The sequence below is a fragment of the Salvelinus alpinus genome, chromosome 36 (genome assembly GCF_045679555.1).
Source record: "Salvelinus alpinus chromosome 36, SLU_Salpinus.1, whole genome shotgun sequence".
NCBI classification, from domain to species: Eukaryota; Metazoa; Chordata; class Actinopteri; order Salmoniformes; family Salmonidae; genus Salvelinus; species Salvelinus alpinus.
Genome location: NC_092121.1, coordinates 1,511,707 through 1,533,833, shown reverse-complemented (window position 1 = coordinate 1,533,833; position 22,127 = coordinate 1,511,707). Strand labels below are relative to the sequence as shown.

Here is a 22,127-nt window from a genome sequence, read left to right as displayed (position 1 = left end):
AACCTCCAAAGCAAATGGAGAACTTTGCCATAACTGCAGGCAACACTTATTATGGAGTGTGGTTTCCATTGTAATTATGGAGTGTGGTGCTGTCTGGAGTTTGGAATGCTTTCTTTCTGAGTAAAGTGTAAGGTGACTACCTACATACTGAATTTAAATATAACATAATTATATAATAAAGCTCATGTAAATTTGTCCTGAGCTCATGTTCAAGGACAATGATCATGATGTGACAAGAGAGCAAATGTCCATAAAGGCAGAGAGCCTGAAAGAGGCTGGACGGGGAATAGAGTTCAGCCTTGACACATTTTAGTAGCTCATCCAAACTTGACCTCTGGTCCTCTCTTTAAAACCACAATGTTTCACTGAACAGTTTTCAACCGGACCGATTCCTCTAACACCCACACAGCTTCTATGAGCCTCAGTGCAAAATGCCAAACACAGTCACTTCTCTGTCTTTGAGCAATGAACATCTCCTCCCTGACCGCAATGTGGTTTTGTCCCTGGCAATTCACAGCAAAGCACTGTATTATTTTCCTATTACATTAATGACATACGTATCTGCTAACAAGTGATGTGGTGTTTCTCAACACCGTTGCTGAAGCTCACTCAGTGAGCTAGTTCTTTTGGCTGTGACTTCTTCCGCTCTCTTTTCTCCTTTTTCTCTCCTCTTTTTTCGCTTTCCCTTTCTACAGTATAACGAAAACTATAAAATATGTGACACATGTCTTATTTTGCATTAACAGAGACGTATCAACAAATCTAATCAACTTGTAAGCATTGCATCCAGTCCATAATGTTGGCTCGCTATTTCGGGGTTTAAGTCTAAGTGAGTCTAAGTTTGCTGAGTCACAGGCAGCACTGTCCAGAAATGTTCCATAAACATGAGCGGATACTGTAGGAAAGGTCATAATATCTGAAATAGGTTGTGTGTTTAGACATTTTTACAGATTATACAAATTATTTAAAAATGAAAAGATGAAATGTCTTGAGTCAATAAGTATTCAACCCGTTTGTTATAGCAAGCCTAAATAAGTTCAGGAGTAAAAATGTACTTAACAAGTCACATAAACAATTGCATGAACTCTGTGTACAATAATAGTGTTTAACATAATTTTTTTAATGAGTACCTCATCTCTGTACCCCACACATACAATTATCTGTAAGGTCCCTCAGTCGAGCAGTGAATTTCAAACACAGATTCAACCACAAAGACAAGGGAGGTGTTCCAATGCCTCACAAAGAATGGCACCTATTGGTAGATGGTTAAAAATAAAATAAAAAGCAGACATTGAATATCCCTTTGAGCATGGTAAAGTTATTAATTACACTTTGGATTGTGAATCAATACACCCAGTCACTACAAAGATACATGCGTCCTTCCTAACTCAGTTGCCGGAGAGGAAGGACACTGCTCAGGGATTTCACCATGAGGGCAATGGTGACTTTACAACTCTGTGACAGGATAAAACTGAGGATGTATCAACAACATTGTAGTTACTCCACAATATGAACCGAAATGACAGAGTGAAAAGAAGGAATCCTGTACAGAATAAACATATTCCAAAACATGCATCCTGTTTGCAATAAAGCACTAAAGTAGAACTGCAAAAAATGTGGCAAAGAAATTAACTGTATGTCCTGTTTTACAAAGCGTTATGTTTGGGGAAAATCCAAGGCAACACATCACTGAGCACCACTCTTCATATTTTCAAGCATATTGGATGCTGCATCATGTTATGGATATGCTTGTCATCGACAAGGTCTAGGGGAGGTTTTAAGGATAAAAATGAACGGAAAAGAGTTAAGCACATGAAAATCCTTGAGGAAAACTTCTACCCGTAGAGAACAGGCTACTCAGATGAATGGTGCTCATTTAATAAAGTTAGACCAAAGTTGAGTCAATGTATGCAAGGTCACATAATGATAGTATTCTACATAACATAACCAAATATAATAGCATAGTATAACGTTACTGTAAGACAAAAACACCACCGCAATTTTCTTTCATGTGGCCAAAAGTAGGCTATGCTACAGTTTGTCAGTGATGTAAAGTACTTAAGTACAAATACTTTAGAGTACTACTTAAGTCGTTTTTTGGGGTATCTGTACTTTAATTTACTATTTATATTTTTGATTACTTTTACTTTACTACATTCATGAAGAAAATAATGTACTTTTTACTCTTTACACTTTCCCTGACACCCAAAAGTACTCGTTACATTTTGAATGCTTAGCTGGACAGGACAATTCTCAAATGCACGCACTTATCAAGAGAACATCCCTGCTCATCCCTACTGCCTCTGATTTGGCGGACTCACTAAACACAAATGCTTCATTTGTAAATTATGTCAGTGTTGGAGTGTGCCTCTGACTATCCGTAAATTTTAAAAACAAGAAAATCATGCCGTCTGGTTTGTCTAATATATATTTTTATACCTAAGTATATTTAAAATCAAATAGCTTTAGATTTTTACTCAAGTAGTATTTTACTGGGTGACTTTCACTTTTACTTGAGTCATTTTCTGTTAAGGTATCTTTACTTTTACTCAAGTATGACAATTGGGTAATTTTTCCACCACTGCAGTTTGTTAACACCACCTGCTCTAAAATTCGCCCACTGTACAGTACATGATTCCAAACAACATTGTAGGCTACTTTGAAACAACAGTGTATAACTCAAGAAGATCTAAATTCCTATCCCCATGAAACTGATTGAGATCAAATGATTGGTATGCAGATGCTGCATGGATGTTTCATGGTAAAACTTGAAGACTTATCTTTCATATCTTTTGAATGAGGTGGTGTTTTTGTCTTACAGCAAAGTTATACTATGCTATTACATTCAGTTATGTTATGTAGAATACTATCATTATGTGATCTTGCAGACAGCTTTGGTCTAACTTTATTAAACAAGCACCATTCGCCTGAGTAGCCTGTTCTCACCGCATAAAGTAGAGAACATACACATGCGCAGAACATGATCGGCACATGTGCAGAAGCTTCAGGATATTTAGTCTGCCAGACTTGTACCGATTACCTAAAGAATAAATATTGCATTTATAATAACAATTAGCAAAAACGTTTTCTCTTTTGCTTCAGAGGATTTGCTTTGATTTTGTTGCCTGTATGCATTAAGTGTGGCCTTTTTATTTGAATATTCACAAATACAGTAAGTGAACTGCTACTGTATGTTATCCAGCATTTTTACGGTAATATTCCAAAATACACAAAACATTTCCCCGAAGTATACATTTTTCCCACAATGCAATGTAATTTATTGTAATCTACTGTATTCAGTTCATAAATATGTTACTGCTGATTATACAGTAATTAACCATGACATTAACAGGATTTGTTTTACAGTGTACTGTACTTACAAACATCTGTGCTAATAGGCTATTAAAAGTATGCTGAAATCGCCAAGCAGCCATTTCCTGGTTGCTAAAATTCAAATAGTTCACCTAATTTCAGTTTATTTAACAAACAAGCAAGTGTAGAGTAGTGTAGAGAATCTTTGTACCATCTAAACCGCTGTGAAATATATTTTCCATAACCAAAAATATTATATTTTCAGGTGTTTGAAGCTGGTGTACTAAACCGAAAGTAAAAGATGCAAAAACGAAACTTAAGAACGGAAAGCTTAGAAATAGGGCACGTGGAACATATCTACTGCTTCTTAAACTTGCTTTCAATGAGAATGACAGATCTATAACACACATTTCTGTGTGAATTTGGTTGGGTCGCCCAAAAAAATACATGATTGCAGACATAAACCCTTGCAATTAACTCACACGAGACTTCTCCTTTAAGACCTTTTAAGACCCCTCAAGACGGTAGCCCAGTCAGTCCTTTTTATATAGGCCCTGCCTTCAGGGGGCGGGAGAGATACTGTACAAACTAGGAAATCAGCTCTCCTGTCCCGTGCGGTAGCGGCGTAATCAGGAGGGAACAGGGCTGACGCGCACCGCGCCACAGAGAGCTTTGGATATTGATAAGCCTGTGACGAAGGAGCGGACAGCAAACTCCCATTGTATGCTACCACACTTGTGCTGCGCTTAGAGGCGCACCGTGCGTTATAAGGAGAGAATAACCTCATGTAGGCTACAACGCGTGGAAAAGGAACATAAAAAGGGATTTTAATCAACTTGAAAAGTTTTGATGTCTCGAGGGATAACCTAGCATTAGCCTATATTAATGTGTAGCCTATAAATAACATTTTACTATTCTAGTCTATAATATTGTTTGGAAGCTTTGTTTTATGTATGCAAGTAATTTAAATTGGTCCGAAGATATTTTTCTCATTACATTGATTATTTTTTTAGGATAATGTAAGAGGTCTATTTTAAAGCCATAGGCTAAAACATTCGATGTTTTAATTTCACACTATAACTTTTAATGACTCGAGTTGTGTGATACCAAACTATCTGAGACTATCGTCCCGACCGCAGGAGATTGTGTTTGGAACACACCACCAACAGTTCCTTGGGGATTTAACACATCAATTCAAGATGGACCAAATCATCTTTAAAAAAGTCGACTTACTCCCCTAGTCCCCTGACAGTGGAATTTCGAGCTCGGTGGACGTTCGGCGTGGGAAGCGTATCATTGAGTAGGCAACAATTGCTAATTGACTGGATACTTTGCTGAGACAAGCGTGGGTGTCCGTCCGCTCGCAACGCCAGGAGTTCCAATTCCACAGAGCGAGCCGCTGTCCCTGCGCTTAGTGCTGAGGGAGAGACTCGTGCTGTTTCCATAAATGCTTGGTCTATCGCGGAGAATCCAGCCTGGGCAGCAAGATGAGCTCGTGGGTTTGGGTTCAGCTGCTCGCGTTGTTTGCGACATGTCTGCGGTCGGGCAGCGCAGAGGTATGTGACGGAGTCAATTAATTAAAAATCTAGGTCTAATTGCCCTTTCAACGGTTCGTTGCCAAATATATGTTTATCTGTTTAGTTCATTTTAAAGGCTAAGTTAATTTTCTTTGTTTCATTTCACTGTGAATGTTAACATTAGGGACCATTATTGAGCATATTTGACACCAGGCCCCAATTATAGACCATTGTTGAATTTCAGGATCATTGTATTTTAACAACGTTTGCACTGGGGCTTGTGTGCTCTCTAAACAAAAAGGCACCAACTTGTTACATTGAATATTGTTTTGTACAAAATAAATGTGAACCAGGCCCCTCACCCCTCCACTTAGTGTATGGCTGTGGCCTACAACCACATGTGCACTTGTAATTATTGAGCAATTATGAAGTATATAGTAATTAAGTTTGTGTCTTGTAAGTTAAACTGCTCCTCATCTAAACCACACCTTATGACAGCTCATCTCATGGCTTTAATGCTTCTATATAAAATACATTTTAAACAGTCCTGAGTTTCACTTCAGGCTGTGAGGGCCTCATGGTGAGGACATCCGATTGGGCCCTGCTTGGCAAGGTAACCATAGGACAGTTACAGCACATGGCAGACCCATCTACAGAACATAAACGTCTTATAGTCCAGAATCCCAAAGTGAAAATAACAATCTTTCTCCATTAACATGCATTTTCCTTTGGTACGCTTGGGACACATGCTCTGATGATGCACTCATTTGTTGGGCCCCATAACTCCCCCAATGCTTGTCCACATGCTCATGATCAACATGGGCCCCTCTCCAGATGTCTAAACTCATAAACCTGTCGATAAACACCATATGAGTGGAAGGTGGAGGCCATGTAAAATCTCACCAGACCCATCATGAAACATGCCTGGGAGCGAAGCAAGACCGTGTGTGTGTCCACAGGATATTTGACAGGCTAGCAATAGGATGAGCGCTTGTCACAGCAACACAACTATAAATCATTCTAATCATGCGATGGCTGACTATTGTTTTGAATCATGGCATTGCGGTCCTTAATACACATGATGACAGTTAAAAAAGAATAGGAAAAAATGTTTCGCTCAAGGAGAGAGGGGCCTCGTCTTGACCGCTAGAGTCGATTCTATGTACTTTGTATCGTAGCATACACAGCAAGTATCCTAAAAGTTCCTTCCCCAGGATACGTCCTGCATATGACATATGTCAAGTGCATGGTGAATTATACCATGGTGAGTCCTGTCCCCTTATGGTTATCTTTAAGAGAGGCGATATAATTTAAGTATGAGGGTCTCATTTTGATAGGCTTGAAAAGAGGCCAAAGAGGCCTTAACTTGAATATAATAATATACACTGAGTGTACAAAACACTAAGGACACCTGCTCTTTCCGTTACATAGACTGACCAGGCGAATCCAGGTGAAAGCTATACTCCCTTATTGATGTCACTTGTTAAATCGATTTCAATCACTGTAGATGAAGGGGAGGAAACAGGTTAAAGAAGGATTTTTAAGCCTTGAGACAATTGAGACCTGGATTGTGTATATGTGGCATTCAGATAGTGAATGGACGATACAAAATATTTAAGTGCCTTTGAACGGGGTATGTTAGTAGGTGCCAGGAGCACTGGTTTGTGTCAAGAACTGCAACTCTGCTGGGTTTTTCACACGTTTAGAGTGTTTATCAATAATGGTCCCCCACCCAAGGACATCCAGCCAACTTCACAACTGTGGGAAGCATTGGAGTCAACATGGGCCATTATCCCTGTGGAACGCTTTCGACACATTGTAGAGTCCATGGCCCACCGAATTGAGGCTGTTCTGAGGGCAAAAGACGGGAGGGGTGGGGGGTGCAACTCAATGTTAGGAAGGTGTTCTTAATGTTTTGTACACTCAGTGTATATGCCATTTTGCGGACAGCTTTATCCAAAGCAACTTACAGTCATGCGTGCATACATTTGCCATACTACTGGTCCCAAGAATTGAACCGACTATCCTGGCATTGCAAGCACTATACTCTACCAGCTGAGCTACATTGGACCATCTTTGTGACATTCACAGGAATTGGCAGTAGTGGCTGTGGGAAGGGATTGTAGTGAAACGAAGCTCTGACTATGTGGGTCATGACAATATACACACACACAGTCTTCAGTTATGGGAAATGAATGTTTAAACAGGGTGAAATTCGGCGCACCCCTTCTTTGCTGGGTTTCCTTGAATGCCATTCAGTTGCTTTCATGCTATCAGATCTATGACTTCCTCTAGTGTGTCTTTTTCCCAGAGCTGCCAGTGGTGTGTGGCGTCCACCACATCTGTCATGTCAAAGACTAGGCTTTTGGAGGCAGCCTCGGGGGGACGCAAATAAACATCCCAAATCATATGAATTGCCCTAAGGACAGGTTGTTGGAGGTGGCAGTAAGGATTGATGAGAAAGTATTGTTAGGTATAGTTGAAGTAGTTCTCTGTCATCTATACATCCTCCCATCCAGTGGTGTATTAGTGTACATGCCTGTAGCTAGTTATCATATGAGGTGTCATACCATCAGGGAATTCCCTCAATCAACTATATCAATCAAATGTATTTATAAAGCCCTTTTTACATCAGCCAATGTCACAAAGTGATGTACAGAAACCCAGCCTAAAACCCCAAACAGCAAGCAATGCAGATGTAGAAGCACGGTGGCTTGGAAAAACTCCCTAGAAAGGCAGGAACCTAGGAAGAAACCTAGAGAGGAACCAGGCTCTGAGGGGTGGCCAGTCCTCTTCTGGCTGTGCCGGGTGGAGATTGTAAGTTACAACAGTACATGGCCAAGATGTTCAAACGTTCATAGTTGACCAGCAGGGTCAAATAATAATACTCACAGTGGTTGTAGAGGGTGCAACAGGTCAGCACCTCAGGAGCAAATGTCTGTTGGCTTTTCATAGCCAATCATTCAGAGTTAGAGACAGCAGGTGCGGTAGAGAGAGAGTCGAAAACAGCAGGCCCGGGACAAGGTAGCAAGTCCGGTGAACAGGTCAGGGTTCACCGCAGGCAGAACAGTTGAAACAGGAGCAGCAGCAGGTGGACTGGGGTGGACAGCAAGGAGTCATCAGGCCAGGTAGTCCTGAGGCACTGTCCTCTGAGAGAAGAGAGAGAGAGAGTTAGAGGGAACATACTTAAATTCACAAAGGACACCGGATAAGACAGGAGAAATACTCCAGATATAACAGACTGATCCTAGCCACCCAACACATAAACTATTGCAGAATAAATACTGGAGGCTGAGAGAGGAGGGCTCGGGGGACACTGTGGCCCCGTCCAACAATATCCCCGGACAGGGCCAACCAGGCAGGATATAACCCCACCCACTTTGCCAAAGCACAGCCCCCACACCACTAGAGGGATATCTTCAAACCACCAACTTACTACCCTGAGACAAGGGCTAGTATAACCCACAAAGATCTCCCCCACGGCACGAATCCGAGGTGGGCACCAACCCGGACAGGAAGATCACGTCAGTGACTCAACCCACTCAAGTGGGTTACTACCCACCACTGCGACCTGTATGCTCTCGTTGGCTGGCCCTCACTACATATTCGTCGCCAAACCCACTGGCTCCAGGTCATCTATATGTCTTTGCTAGGTAAAGCCCCACCTTATCTCAGCTCAATGGTCACCATAGCAACACCCACCCGTAGCACGCGCTCCAGCAGGTATATTTCACTGGTCATCCCCAAAGCCAACACTCCCTTTGGCCGCCTTTCCTTCCAGTTCTCTGCTGCCAATGACTGGAACAAATTGCAAAAATCACTGAAAATGAAGTCTTATATCTCCCTCTCTAACTTTAAGCATCAGCTGTCAGCGCAGCTTACCGATCACTTTACCTGTACACAGCCAATCTGTAAATAGCACACCCAACTACCTCATCCCCATATTGTTATTTATCCTCTTGCTCTTTTGCACCCAAGTATCTCTACTTGCACATCATCATCTGCACATCTATCACTCCAGTGTTAATGCTAAATTGTAATTATTTTACCTCTATGGCCTATTTATTGCCTTACCTCCCTACTCCTCTACATTTGCACACACTGTACATAGATGTTTCTATTGTGTTATTGACTGTACGTTTGTTTATGTGTAACTCTGTGTTGTTGTTTTTGTCACACTGCTTTGCTTTATCTTGGCCAGGTCGCAGTTGTAAATGAGAACTTGTTCTCAACTGGCCTACCTGGTTAAATAAAGGTGAAATAAAATAAAGTGACGCACCCCTCCTAGGGACGGCATGGAAGAGCACCAGTAAGCCAGTGACTCAGCCCCCGTAATAGGGTATGAGGCAGAGAATCTCAGTGGAGAGAGGGGAACTGGCCAGGCAGAGACAGCGAGGGCGGTTCGTTGCTCCAGTGCTTTCCCCTTCACCTTCACACCCCTGGGCCAGACTACACTCAATCATAGGACCTCCTGAAGAGATGAGTCTTCAATAAAGACTTAAAGGTCGAGACCGAGTCTGCATCTCTCACTTCTATAGGCAGACCATTCTAAAAATGGAGCTCTATAGGAGAAAGCCCTGCCTCCAGCTGTTTGCTTAGAAATTCTAGGGACAGTAAGGAGGCCTGCGTCCTGTGACTGTAGCGTACGTGTAGGTATGTACAGCAGGACCAACTCGGAAAGATAGGTAGGAGCAAGCCCATGTAACGCTTTGTAGGTTAACAGTAAAACCTTGAAATCAGCCCTTGCCTTAACAGGAAGCCAGTGTAGGGAGGCTAGCACTGAAGTAATATGATCAAATTTTTGGGTTCTAGTCAGGATTCTAGCAGCCATATTTAGCACTAACTGAAGTTTATTTTGTGCTTTATCCGGGTAGCCGGAAAGTAGAGCATTGCAGTAGTCTAACCTAAAAGTAACAAAAGCATGGATTAATTTTTATGCATAATTTTTGGACAGAAAGTTTCTGATTTTTGCAATGTTACGTAGATGGAAAAAAGCTGTCCTTGAAACAGTCTTGATATGTTCGTCAAAAGAGAGATCAGGGTCCAGAGTAACGCCGAGGTCCTTCACAGTTTTATTTGAGACGACTTTACAACCATCAAGATTAATTGTCAGATTCAACAGAAGATCTCTTTGATTCTTGGGACCTAGAACAAGCATCTCTGTTTTGTCCGAGTTTAAAAGTAGAACGTTTTCAGCCATCCACTTCCTTATGTCTGAAACACAGGCTTCTAGCGAGGGCAATTTTGGGGCTTCACCATGTTTAATTGAAATGTACAGCTGTGTGTCATCCGCATAGCAGTGAAAGTTAACATTATGTTTTCGAATGACATCCCCAAGAGGTAAAATATATAGTGAAAACAATAGTGGTCCTAAAACGGAACCTTGAGGAACACCGAAATGTACAGTTGATTTGTCAGAGGACAAACCATTCACAGAGACAAACTAATATCTTTCCGACAGATAAGATCTAAACCAGGCCAGAACTTGTCTGTGTAGACCAATTTGGGTTTCCAATCTCTCCAAAAGAATGTGGTGATCGATGGTATCAAAGGTAGCACTAAGGTCTAGTAGCACGAGGACAGATGCAGAGCCTCGGTCTGACGCCATTAAAAGGTCATTTACCACCTTCACAAGTGCAGTCTCAGTGCTATGATGGGGTCTAAAACCAGACTGAAGCAATTCGTATACATTGTTTGTCTTCAGGAAGGCAGTGAGTTGCTGCGAAACAGCTTTTAATTTTTTTTTTGAGAGGAATGGAAGATTCGATATAGGCCGATAGTTTTTTATATTTTCTGGGTCAAGGTTTGGCTTTTTCAAGAGAGGCTTTATTACTGCCACTTTTAGTGAGTTTGGTACACATCCGGTGGATAGAGAGCCGTTTATTATGTTCAACATAGGAGGGCCAAGCACATGAAGCAGCTCTTTAAGTAGTTTAGTTGGAATAGGGTCCAGTATGCAGCTTGAGGGTTTAGAGGCCATGATTATTTTCATCATTGTGTCAAGAGATATAGTACTAAAACACTTAAGTGTCTCTCTTGATCCTAGGTCCTGGCAGAGTTGTGCAGACTCAGGACAGCTGAGCTTTGGAGGAATACGCAGATTTAAAGAGGAGTCCGTAATTTGCTTTCTAATGATCATGATCTTTTCCTCAAAGAAGTTCATGAATTTATTACTGCTGAAGTGAAAGCCATCCTCACTTGGGGAATGCTGTTTTTTAGTTAGCTTTGCGACAGTATCAAAAATATATTTTGGATTGTTCTTATTTTCCTCAATTAAGTTGGAAAAATAGGATGATCGAGCAGCAGTGAGGGCTCTTCGATACTGCACGGTACTGTCTTTCCAAGCTAGTCGGAAGACTTCCAGTTTGGTGTGGCGACCATTTCCGTTCCAATTTCTGTAAGCTTGCTTCAGAGCTCTGGTATTTTCTTTATACCAGGGAGCTAGTTTCTTATGGCAAATGTTTTTAGTTTTTAGGGGTGCAACTGCATCTAGGGTATTGCGCAAGGTTAAATTGAGTTCCTCAGTTAGGTGGTTAACTGATTTTTTGATTTTTCTGGAAGGGCATCAAGGAATCTTTGTGTTGTCTGAGAATTTATAGCACAACTTTTGATGTTCCTTGGTTGGGGTCTGAGCAGATTATTTGTTGCGATTGCAAACGTAATAAAATGGTGGTCCGATAGTCCAGGATTATGAGGGAAAACATTAAGATCTACAACATTTATTCCATGGGACAAAACTAGGTCCAGAGTATGACTGTGGCAGTGAGTAGGTCCAGAGACATGTTGGACAAAACCCACTGAGTCGATGATGGCTCCGAAAGCCTTTTGGAGTGGGTCTGTGGACTTTTCCATATGAATATTAAAATCACCAAAAATTAGAATATTATCTGCTATGACTACAAGGTCCGATAGGAATTCAGGGAACTCAGTGAGGAACGCTGTATATGGCCCAAGAGGCCTGTAAACAGTAGCTATAAAAAGTGATTGAGTAGGCTGCATAGATTTCATGACTAGAAGCTCAAAAGACGAAAACGCATTTTGTTTTTGTAAATTGAAATTTGCTATCGTAAATGTTAGCAACACCTCCGCCATTGCGGGATGCACAGGGGATATGGTCACTAGTGTAACCAGGAGGTGAGGCCTCATTTAACACAGTAAATTCATCAGGCTTAAGCCATGTTTCAGTCATTCCAATCACATCAAGATTATGATCAGTGATTAGTTCATTGACTATAACTGCCTTTGAAGTGAGGGATCTAACATTAAGTAGCCCTATTTTGAGATGTGAGACATCACAATCTCTTTTAATAATGACAGGAATGGAGGAGGTCTTTGTTCCAGTGAGATTGCTAGAGCGAACACCGCCATGTTTAGTTTTGCCCAACCTAGATTGAGGCACAGACACAGTCTCAATGGGGATAGCTGAGCTGACTACACTGACTGTGCTGTTGGCAGACTCCACTAAGCTGGCAGGCTGGCTAACAGCCTGCTGCCTGACCTGCACCCTATCTCATTGTGGAGCTTGAGGAGTTAGAGCCCTTTCTATGTTCATAGATAAGATGAGAGCACCCCTCCAGCTAGGATGGAGTCCGTCACTCCTCAGCAGGCCAGGTTTGGTCCTCTTTGTGGGTGAGTCCCAGAAAGAGGGCCAATTATCTACAAATTCTACATTTTAGGAGGGGCAGAAAACAGTTTTCAACCAGCGATTGAGTTGTGAGACTCTGCTGTAGAGCTCATCACTCCCCCTAACTGGGAGGGGGCCAGAGACAATTACTCGATGCCAACATCTTTCTAGCTGATTTACACGCTGAAGCTATGTTGCGCTTGGTGACCTCTGACTGTTTCATCCTAACATTGTTGGTGCCGACGTGAATAACAATATCCCTATACTCTCTACACTCATCAGTTTTAGCCTTCGCCAGCACCATCTTCAGATTAGCCTTAACGTTGGTAGCCCTGCCCCCTGGTAAACAGTGTATGATCGCTGGATGATTCTTTTTAAGTCTAATACTGCGGGTAATGGAGTCGCCAATGACTAGAGTTTTCAATTTGTCAGAGCTAAATGGTGGGAGGCTTCGGCGTCTCAGACCCTGTAACGGGTGGAGGAGAGACCAGAGAAGGCTCGGCCTCTGACTCCGACTCGTTGATTAATAGGGAGAACCGGTTGAAAGTTTCTGTCGGCTGAATGAGCGACACCGGTTGTGCATTCCTACAGCATTTCCTTCCAGAAGCCTTGAGATTGCCCGGCTGCAGGGACTGTGCGAGGGGATTTATACTACTATCTGTACTTATTGGTGGCACAGACGCTGTTTCATCCTTTCCTACACTTAAATTACCCTTGCCTAACGATTGCGTCTGAAGCTGGCCTTGCAGCACGGCTATCCTCACTATAAGGTTCTCCTGTATATTATGAGTACAGCGACTGCAATTAGAAGGCATAATGTTAACGTTACTACTTAGCTTCGGCTGGTGGAGGTCGTGTAGAACCATGTCCAGATAAAGCATACAGGGTGAAAAAGTTGAATAAAAAAAGTCAAGCGAGGGGAAAAAATAAATATATTAAACAAGAATTAAAAAGTAAAAACAACAAACCGCATAGCAGCACGTAAACAAGTCCACAAGTGTGTCCCGGAAATGAAATGCGTCCTAACTCAGTTGCCGGAGAGAAAGGAAACCGTTCAGTCATATATATATATCCCACAGAATGGAGTCTAGCTGTATAATGTAATGTCTGAATATGTTTGTGTGTATTCCTATAAACATATGCATAAACCATGTGCTCCTAGGCATGGTTTTAGGGATTGCATGTGAGAATGTGCAGTGCGCACATGTTCACCCGTATGTGTGTGTGTGTGTATGTGCGTATGTGCATTTGTGTGTGTGTGTGTGTGTGTGTGTACACTCGCATGCTGGCAGGCAGCAAAACTAGACCCATAATTATGTATCATTACTCCTCACCTCTCTACTCCTATAGCCTGTACCTGGCATTCCTCAGCTCAACCCACTTCCCATGAAACATCCATCACTTGGGCTTTTCCCAGATGGCACTGTATTCCCTGTTTAGTGCACTACTTTTGACCAAGTCCGATAGGGGTCTGGTCAAAATCAGTGCACTACAGTATGTATGAAATACGATGCCAGTTGAGATGCAACCTGGGTCTGTCTCTGTTTCCATCTCTATTCAGAGAGACAGAGATCTACTGTATGAACGCTCTAAAATAATTGCCTGTCTCCGCCTGTGTGATCAGCAGAATGACCGTAGATTTTTGAAGACACTGACTGTTCCAGAACTTCCAGATGTGACTCAGTCAGATGCTGATTTGTGTGTGTGTGTGTGCGCGTGCGTGCGTGCGCGCGTGCGTGCGTGTGTGCGTGCGTGCGATTTAGAGTTCTGATTTAGAGTTCACCAAATTAGGACCAGAGTATCTCTTGGATTCCTATGGTATTATAGGGTAAATGTTATGATTTTCTGTTTACGTCAGGTTTGTTTAGCAGTTGCAGTGGGGTAAAGTGTTTATTTCATTTTTCCTGCTCAGACACAAATCGCCATGACAGTGGCCACGCTATGAACAAAGGCCCAGACCATAGTGTGCAGCCAGCACAATTTGAATGCGCCCCAAATGGCACCCTATTCACTTTAGAGGGCACTACTTTTGACCAGGGCCCATATGGCTCCGGTCAAAAGTAGTGCGCTAAGGAATTAGGTGCTTTTAGGGCCTCAGCCTTAGACTGGGGCCAAGGAGAGGAAATCACTGGGATGGCTCCTCAGGGGCATCACTACATAAATAGAGATGTTAATTTAACTCATGGCATTTTCCTTTTGTATGACTTGACTTTGTGCAGTGCCCAACAACAATGGGGAAAAGTCAATGGTATGTACATGAATAGTGTGTGAATGCCGTTCACGGATGGCTTCTTCCTCCTCAAGGCGCTCCCCAAAGTGCTTTGGCTTATTCTCACAAGAAACTGAGTGGATTAATGTAACAGACAGAGGTCGTTCGACTTGTGTTAGCTCCCTGAATTAATGCCTAGACATTAGCTCAGCAGGCTAACCCAGTTTTGTGGTGTGCAGGAGACCTGGGATTCGAACCCAATAGGTCAAACAGTGGTAGACCCAGCTAGCAAGAGTTAATATCTCCATAGATGCAACTTCTTCTCCTTTCTTCATCCATTCCTCCATCATTCCCCCTGATGTCCATCTCTCTGTTCTGATCCACCTCTCCTCCTCCTCCTCTCAATCACTCCATCCCCCACTACTTCCTGAACCCTTCCTGACTCCTGTGACCCTTAAGTATTAGCAGATGAGGTGACACAAGGCCAATAGTCATTCACCCCCTCTTAGTGGCCATTGTGAATCCAAGCAGCCATTTCCTTCATCCTCTTGTTTCATTAATGATTAGGGGGGTAAGTCGGGTTACCCCCTAACCAGAGAAAATGTATGGAGTAAAAAGCACATTATTTTCTTTAGGAATGTAGTGAAGTAATGGGACTCGAAATGGGATATGGGACTCCCAATCACGGCCGGTTGTGATACAGCCTATATTCAAACCAGGGTGTCTGTAGTGACGCCTTTAGCACTTAGATGCAGTGCCTTAGACCGCTGAGCCACTTGGGAGCTTACATGTACCACTGCTGTTGTCCCTTTGCTTCCATATCTACACAGAATAAATTGGGAAGCTGAGAAAATATCTGATTGGGGAGAATATAGTTTTATTCCTGTCTTATCTCTTTTTCTCAGGGGGATCCTCTCCCTCCAGGTTTGATGGAGCTGGTTAGGAGCAACCCTATCTCTTCCATAGAGGACCTGCAGCTGCTGCTGCTCAGTGACTCCATAGGTAAATATCTCTAACGTTGTACTATACTGATACTCATCAACATGCATATGCCATTTAGCAGAATCCGTTTACAAAAGAGACCTACCGTCATAGGTGCATATCTTTTAACGTATGGGTGGCCCCGGGATTCAAACCCACATCCTGGCTTCCGAAGCCTAATACTCTATCAACTGAGCCATACAGGACCACAAGCCAGCCAGACACACTGGTCACACCAAGAGATGGAGGCTCTCTCAGACTAACTAACTAACCCGACCAACAGAGACTGAGGGAAAAATAATGAAAACTTTGTCACATGAAATCCCAGATTTCATTCCCAACAGGGACAGGCGAACATCACACACAGTAAATACCACAAACAGAATCTCACAGACTGACTAACAGACAAGCCGTCAGACCCAAAGTGGCACAGAGGGCAGAAAGACTTCTTAAATAGACACACATATTGCCCAGCTTTTATTCCCATCATTGAATAGCGAACATCACGCACAGTAAACAGTATATACAAACTCAACGAGATAAGAGAAGCAAAGAGTGAAGTATTCCATGTCTCAAGGCAAACATGAGATTATGACAGAAACAAATTCCCACACAAACAGACATATATTACGGGGAAGTTAAACATAAACAATGATTCAAAGTCTCTCATAAACACACACATGCACCATACAACCATACACAGATAAACACACAGACCACACGCACACGCACACACAGAGTAAAAGTCATAACAATAAACAATTGAAGTAATGAGCTGATTAGATCTGTAAACTAATATTGGAGTGTATTGTTTTTTTTCCTCAGATGAGGATGTTTCGGATGATTTTTTGCCCAGTGGACAACTCTCCAACAACACTAGCAACCGACTACCAAGGAGTCTGGGTGAGTTTGCACCTTCCTCATATTTCTCTGACACTAGGCCATAATTCCACATATTTCCGTCACTCATGTTGACTTGGGTGGTTTTGGACAGCTGTATCTAATCCAAACTGAGTTGCGTGATGCATGTTTTGGTAAAGAAACATCTAAAGTATGTCACCGATTCATTAGTTATTTGCTGAACAAACACAAATACGACTTGCAACTCCCAAGTTACACTCCAAATAGTTCAGCTGCAGCACATACAGTATGGAAGCTCATGCATACACCGTTCAGCTGCAGCACATACAGTATGGAAACTCATGCATACACCGTTTCAATAGCATGTGATTTCTTCAAACAGCATAAGTAATATACCTTCAGTATAATTAGTGTAAACTAAATATTTTCTACATTGTGAGGCCTATGTGCTGGCTGTTTTGTAGGCACTGAGCAGTGTAGAGGGTATGCGTTTAACATTAAGCCTGAGGCTAACTCCAGCACATTTACAATGATGTGTCTGATATGTTGATTCATGTACACTGTCCCATCTTATGAAACCTGTAAGTTATTACGTTTTAAATGGTCTGTTTGTTTGTCTGTCTTTGTTGCCTCAGACGCCCAGCCGGCTCAGCAGGCACTATGTAAGGTGAGGACAGAGGTGATGGAGGTGACCCGTGCCATGTTGGACCGCAGCAACGCCAACTTCATGTTGTGGCCTCCCTGTGTAGAGGTACAGCGATGCTCCGGCTGCTGCAACACCAAGACGCTGCAGTGTGTCCCCGTGCTGACGCACACCAGGCACCTACAGGTACATATACACTGCCCCCATCTCAACCCCTGTCCTCTTCCCTGAAACTCTTGCCCAGGTTGCTTCTGTAGAGAATGTTCACAGCTAACCTAGGCCTACCTGGTCAAATAAAGGGCTAGTCATTTTGAATTCTAATCTCCTCCACCTCCTCCTCACTAGGTGATGAAGATCCAGTACGTGGAGAAGCGGCCCAACTACTCCAAGGCAGTCGTCTCGGTCCACGACCACGTGGAGTGTCGCTGCCAGCCCGCCCCTCGCCCCCCGGCCGTCCCCAAGAAGAAGTCCACGCCCCGCAGACAGCAGAAAGACAACAAAGGAGAGGGGCATCCAGCCAAGGCCAGATCCAAGGAGGAGCTGCACCGCAGAGATGAACTGAAGCACAACCAGAGGATCCAGCTGGAAGACCTGCTGGACCAGCACTGGAACCCCAAGGACACCTCCACAGACGCAGGGGAGGGGAAAGGGGGCTATGGGCTGGACCATGACAAGATGGATCCTCAGAGGGTACTTAACGCTACCAGCCAGCTGGGAGCTAAGGAGTGGACCGAACGTCGACATCACGATGACATGGAGGAGGGGAGAGACAGTAGTAGTGTCAACGGCACTACAACCGCAATGGACATCGACATGGCACAACTTGATCACGAGAAGAGAGACGGGGTCGAGACACGAGGGGACACACTAGTTAACATTACTGAGGGTAATGTCAGTAGGGGAGATAGGCAGCAGGGAAGTCTGAGTCTCGGTGAGGAGGGAGACCAGGCGACACAGAGACAACCCACACAAACACAGAGTCCCTCGCTACGCACCGACACATCAAAGCAACAGCGACATGGGACCAACTCCTCCTCAGAGGAAACCAAAAGCAGAGAGGGAGCCAATCGAAGAACGGAACAGCGATTCCATCCTACGGAGGAAACCAATCAGAGGCCCGAGAGCAGATTCCCTCCCCTTGAGGAAGCCGATCAAAGACGTAAAGACAATGAGACCCCTGATTCTGAGAGGAGGCTCCAGCACGCGCTCCAACTGGAACAGGAGAAGCTGGAGGAGGAGAGGAAGGAGCTGTTGTTACTCCACAGGAGGCTGGACGATGAGAAGGAGCACCTGAGACGGGAGCAACAGAAACAACAGCAAGAAGAAGAGGAGCAGAAGTACCCTCGGCCTAATCATAAACATCATCAAACTCAAACCACCACACAAAGAACAGGTAGACAGAGAACAGTGTGAGCTAGCAAGTGTGTGTGGTGCGTGTCTGTGTGTCTATGTGTTTTGGACTTATGTTTCTCAGTTTAAATTGTATTCCAAACTGTATTCCTGTTCTCCCAGACGCAGTGTCGCCCACTTCGACGCGAGCGCCCACAGACCTGGCTGGTCCCCGGCCACCTGCTCGGCCCGGCCCACCTAGGAAGAGAATGAGGAAGAACAACCGCAAGCGCATCAGCAAGGCTGCAATGAGAGCAATGCTAATGTAGAACTTACAATCTCTCTGCAGGTAAGAGAGTTTCTATCCGTTCTAACATAAATACTTCCAAACCCATTCAAATACTTTCCAAGTACTTTCAAATACCAACACTTTAAAATACTTTTTGGGGGAAAGTATTTACAAACAGTTTTCAAATACTTTCCTAAGCCTTTAAGATACTTTCCAAAGAAAAGTGTATATTCATATACAAAAATTACGAGCCTGGTCTAGAATGTAACCATTTTTTCTTTTTTTAATCTGTTTCTCCTTCTCATCCAGGGAGTGATGCTCTCGGTCTTTGTTCTGGACAATCCAATGGCGACAGCGAGCAGTTAATTATTTTCTTATGAGTTAATATTCATGTGTCAGTAACCTGCTCATCCTGTGACCGTGAGGTATTCCCTAATAGTACTAATGATTGTCTGGTGAACCCAAAACAACCCTTGGATGGAAAGAAATATGGGACAAGAAGAACGGGATGTAAATACATACAAGGTTGAGGTGACCCATCAACATATCTCTGATCCATCAAAAGCTTATCTCCTATTAACAACAAGATGTTCCCCCAGTCGGATCAAGAACATTGGAACGTTGGAACAGAACATTCAAACAACATTAGGACTTTGGGAGATATCATTGGAACACTCGAAGAACGTTGGAACGTTCACAAGGATGTTGGACTGTTGCTGGACAGTGCTATTGGACCTCCCTCATGACTTTTCAACAGCGTAGTAAACCACTCCAGTCAGTAGAGATCAAGTTGGTTAAAAACTCTTTGCATGCTCACCCGAGGCATGGTTCATTACAACTCCCACGAAGTGGATTGATCACGCGTGTCAAGAAGACCAAGGAGAGAGAGCATTTTTATGTCAGTCCAAATTTCCCTATGAGCACAAGACGCTGAAAATACGTGTTTTTGGTTGAAAATATATTTCAAAAATACATATTTCAAAAATGTTGCTCACTGGGTTCTGACATGGGAGAAGACATTTTCTTTTTCCGACTAGAAAGATACATTGGTAGAGGACCTGGAAAATACCATGGCGAGCAGATATTACAGGGACAATGGGAAAGAAATTATGACATTTATATGAGCTAGGACTGTTGGAATGACAGTCTTAAATGACAGTCTGTTGGAATGGTCTGTTGGAATGGTAGTCTTGACTGATGCGAGCAGTATCCCTACATTGTACTTAAGCTGCTCTATATGTACTATTCCCACACTAAGGGAGGGCAATAGAACTACACAGCAAAGATATTACGTGTCTCAATAGTTACACAATGTAGAATCTCGTTTTCTATAAAGATATTTAATTGTATTTAAATTTGATCTGAAACACTGGAATTCCATCAACAACAATGCACAGGTTTGCCTTCTCATGTTCAACTGAGGCTTCCGCACTTCTTTCGGAGAGTGTGATTAAAGATGCAAGGTGCTATACAGGGGTTGCATTACACCTTTATGTCTGTCTTTAACACGATTGATTCCTTATATCACATAGGTCTCCTGTGTTCATTATCAATAGGATCACTGCATATGAAGCATTTTGGGGGGTTGAATATCGATCCCTCTTCCGGTCTCAATAGGATTTGAGCCGTCAGCCTTTGTGCACACAGACGGTGGTCTAGATTCAATCAGATCACGCGTTATCTGACGATAGCGGACAGCCGCATAGCGGATGTTTTGGCGGTTTTAGAGGAGGATTGGAGCCGTCAAATTGGCTCAAAGTCAGAAAATAAAGTGTAGTCTATAAAGAAAGAATTACGCTCAAATTAAAAACTCATTAAACATTAGGATTTCTATCATCCTAATCAATGTGTAGATTGACAACTCACATTCCAGTGTTCGAACTTGTAAACAAGGCTGCAAAGCATTTCTGTTAATGAGACTCAGCCAATGGCAATGTCCGCTTTAGGTATAATGCCGGGAGCCACTTACGGATTTGACAGCCCTAAATCGCCAAAACAACCGCTACGGATGTTGGCTAAAGCGAACGCGGATCTGATCGAATTGGGCCCAATGTAACTACAATGAAAAGCTTTGAAAAGGGAAAAGGTGTTGTCTGTTGCCTGTTATTCACTGTCTGTATGATAGACAAGTTATGGTAATGACTTTGTGTCGTTGTATAACTTTGTGTGTCAGTGTGGGTGTGCATGTGCGTGTCTGTGCTCACGTGTGTGTACAATTTGCGCGTGTGTGCCCGTTTGAGTGTTAGAGTATATGTAAGTATGTGAACAGAATCATATTTATGCGTTTGATCACTAACACTCATGAATCCATAAGTCAGATAGTCCCTTATTCACAATGCTCATTGCTAACCAGTCCTTGTCTGCATAGGAAACAGTAGAGAATCAGACCTTGTGTATCCTGAGGCTGTGTGTTGCTTTATTTAATAAAGGCAGACAGACACAGCAAGGGTACTGGAATAGGCGCCATTGTCATTTTTAACACAGAGAATTATGCACTACCGAATACAGAAATTGGGGCTTCTCTCTATCTCTCTCCCTCTGTCAATTTGTGGCAGCACACACAAACACGCCCCAGACTGAGACTGCAGTATTGTGACCCAGCTAAAGCAGGGATTGTGGAAAAATCATACAGTAGGACAATAATCCTAGTTTTAACACCCCTTTGCTACAAAATGTTGACATTTAATATTGATTTACAGTAAGTTGTCCTAAAAAAATGGGGTTCAAGCTTCGTTTATTAGTGTCCTATGGATTTTACAAGGCCGTTTAGTAAAACTATTTGGTGAAAAATCTAACACTACAATTTGAAGAGAAGAAGTGCCCTGATAAAAGTGTCCGATATTAAAATCAGCATGAGTTAGATGTGTCAAGCAAAGAAGCTCAGTGCTTCTGTGTGGGCCACTGCAGGTCACCTTTCTGGTATATTTTGCTCACTTCAAATAACCTAACTACCAGCCAAACGTATTTTAAATATTTAAAATGTGGCATAGTTCATAATGCCTTCTTTCAACTGTAATTAGTTATTGTCTGTTTTGTTTTGAGTTATGAAAAAATGAATGTTGTGATAATTGCCACTTAAATCTATTTTGATATGATTATAAAAAACATATGTGAGAAAGTGTACTTGGCTGTGAGCTTATATCCTGCTTTTTGTGTCGTGAAGTAAGAGAAGCTACCCACTGGGCACAGACGTCAGTTCAACGTCTAGTTTTGACTTACATTTTGGTTGAGTTGTCCACTAAGGTGAATTCAAGTTAAAATGTTTAATGTCACGTGCACAAGTACAGTGAAATGCATCTCTTGCAAGCTCCAAACCCAACAATGCAGTAATCAATATCCATAGCTATCACGTGTGCTACCTC

At 42.8% G+C, this 22,127-nt stretch overlaps 1 protein-coding gene across 1 annotated transcript; it reads left to right on the top strand.

Annotated features, from left to right (window-relative positions):
* The first annotated feature begins 3,941 nt into the window (after positions 1-3,941).
* LOC139565038 (uncharacterized) lies at positions 3,942-21,888 on the top strand. The gene is made up of 7 exons (XM_071385047.1): positions 3,942-4,868; positions 15,568-15,664; positions 16,469-16,546; positions 17,140-17,333; positions 17,493-18,540; positions 18,660-18,825; positions 19,075-21,888. Exons 1-6 carry the CDS (start codon positions 4,800-4,802, stop codon positions 18,803-18,805), a joined length of 1,632 nt encoding a protein of 543 aa, XP_071241148.1. The 5' UTR covers positions 3,942-4,799; the 3' UTR covers positions 18,806-18,825; positions 19,075-21,888.
* Positions 21,889-22,127: the final 239 nt, after the last annotated feature.

Excerpts from the sequence above, each read along its gene's own strand:
- LOC139565038 (XM_071385047.1), top strand. The coding sequence starts at position 4,800 with ATGAGCTCGTGGGTTTGGGTTCAGCTGCTCGCGTTGTTTGCGACATGT. Across the intron at positions 15,665-16,468 it reads GCTGCTCAGTGACTCCATAG|ATGAGGATGTTTCGGATGAT; the intron begins GTAAATATCTCT and ends TTTTTTCCTCAG. Across the intron at positions 17,334-17,492 it reads CGCACACCAGGCACCTACAG|GTGATGAAGATCCAGTACGT; the intron begins GTACATATACAC and ends CCTCCTCACTAG.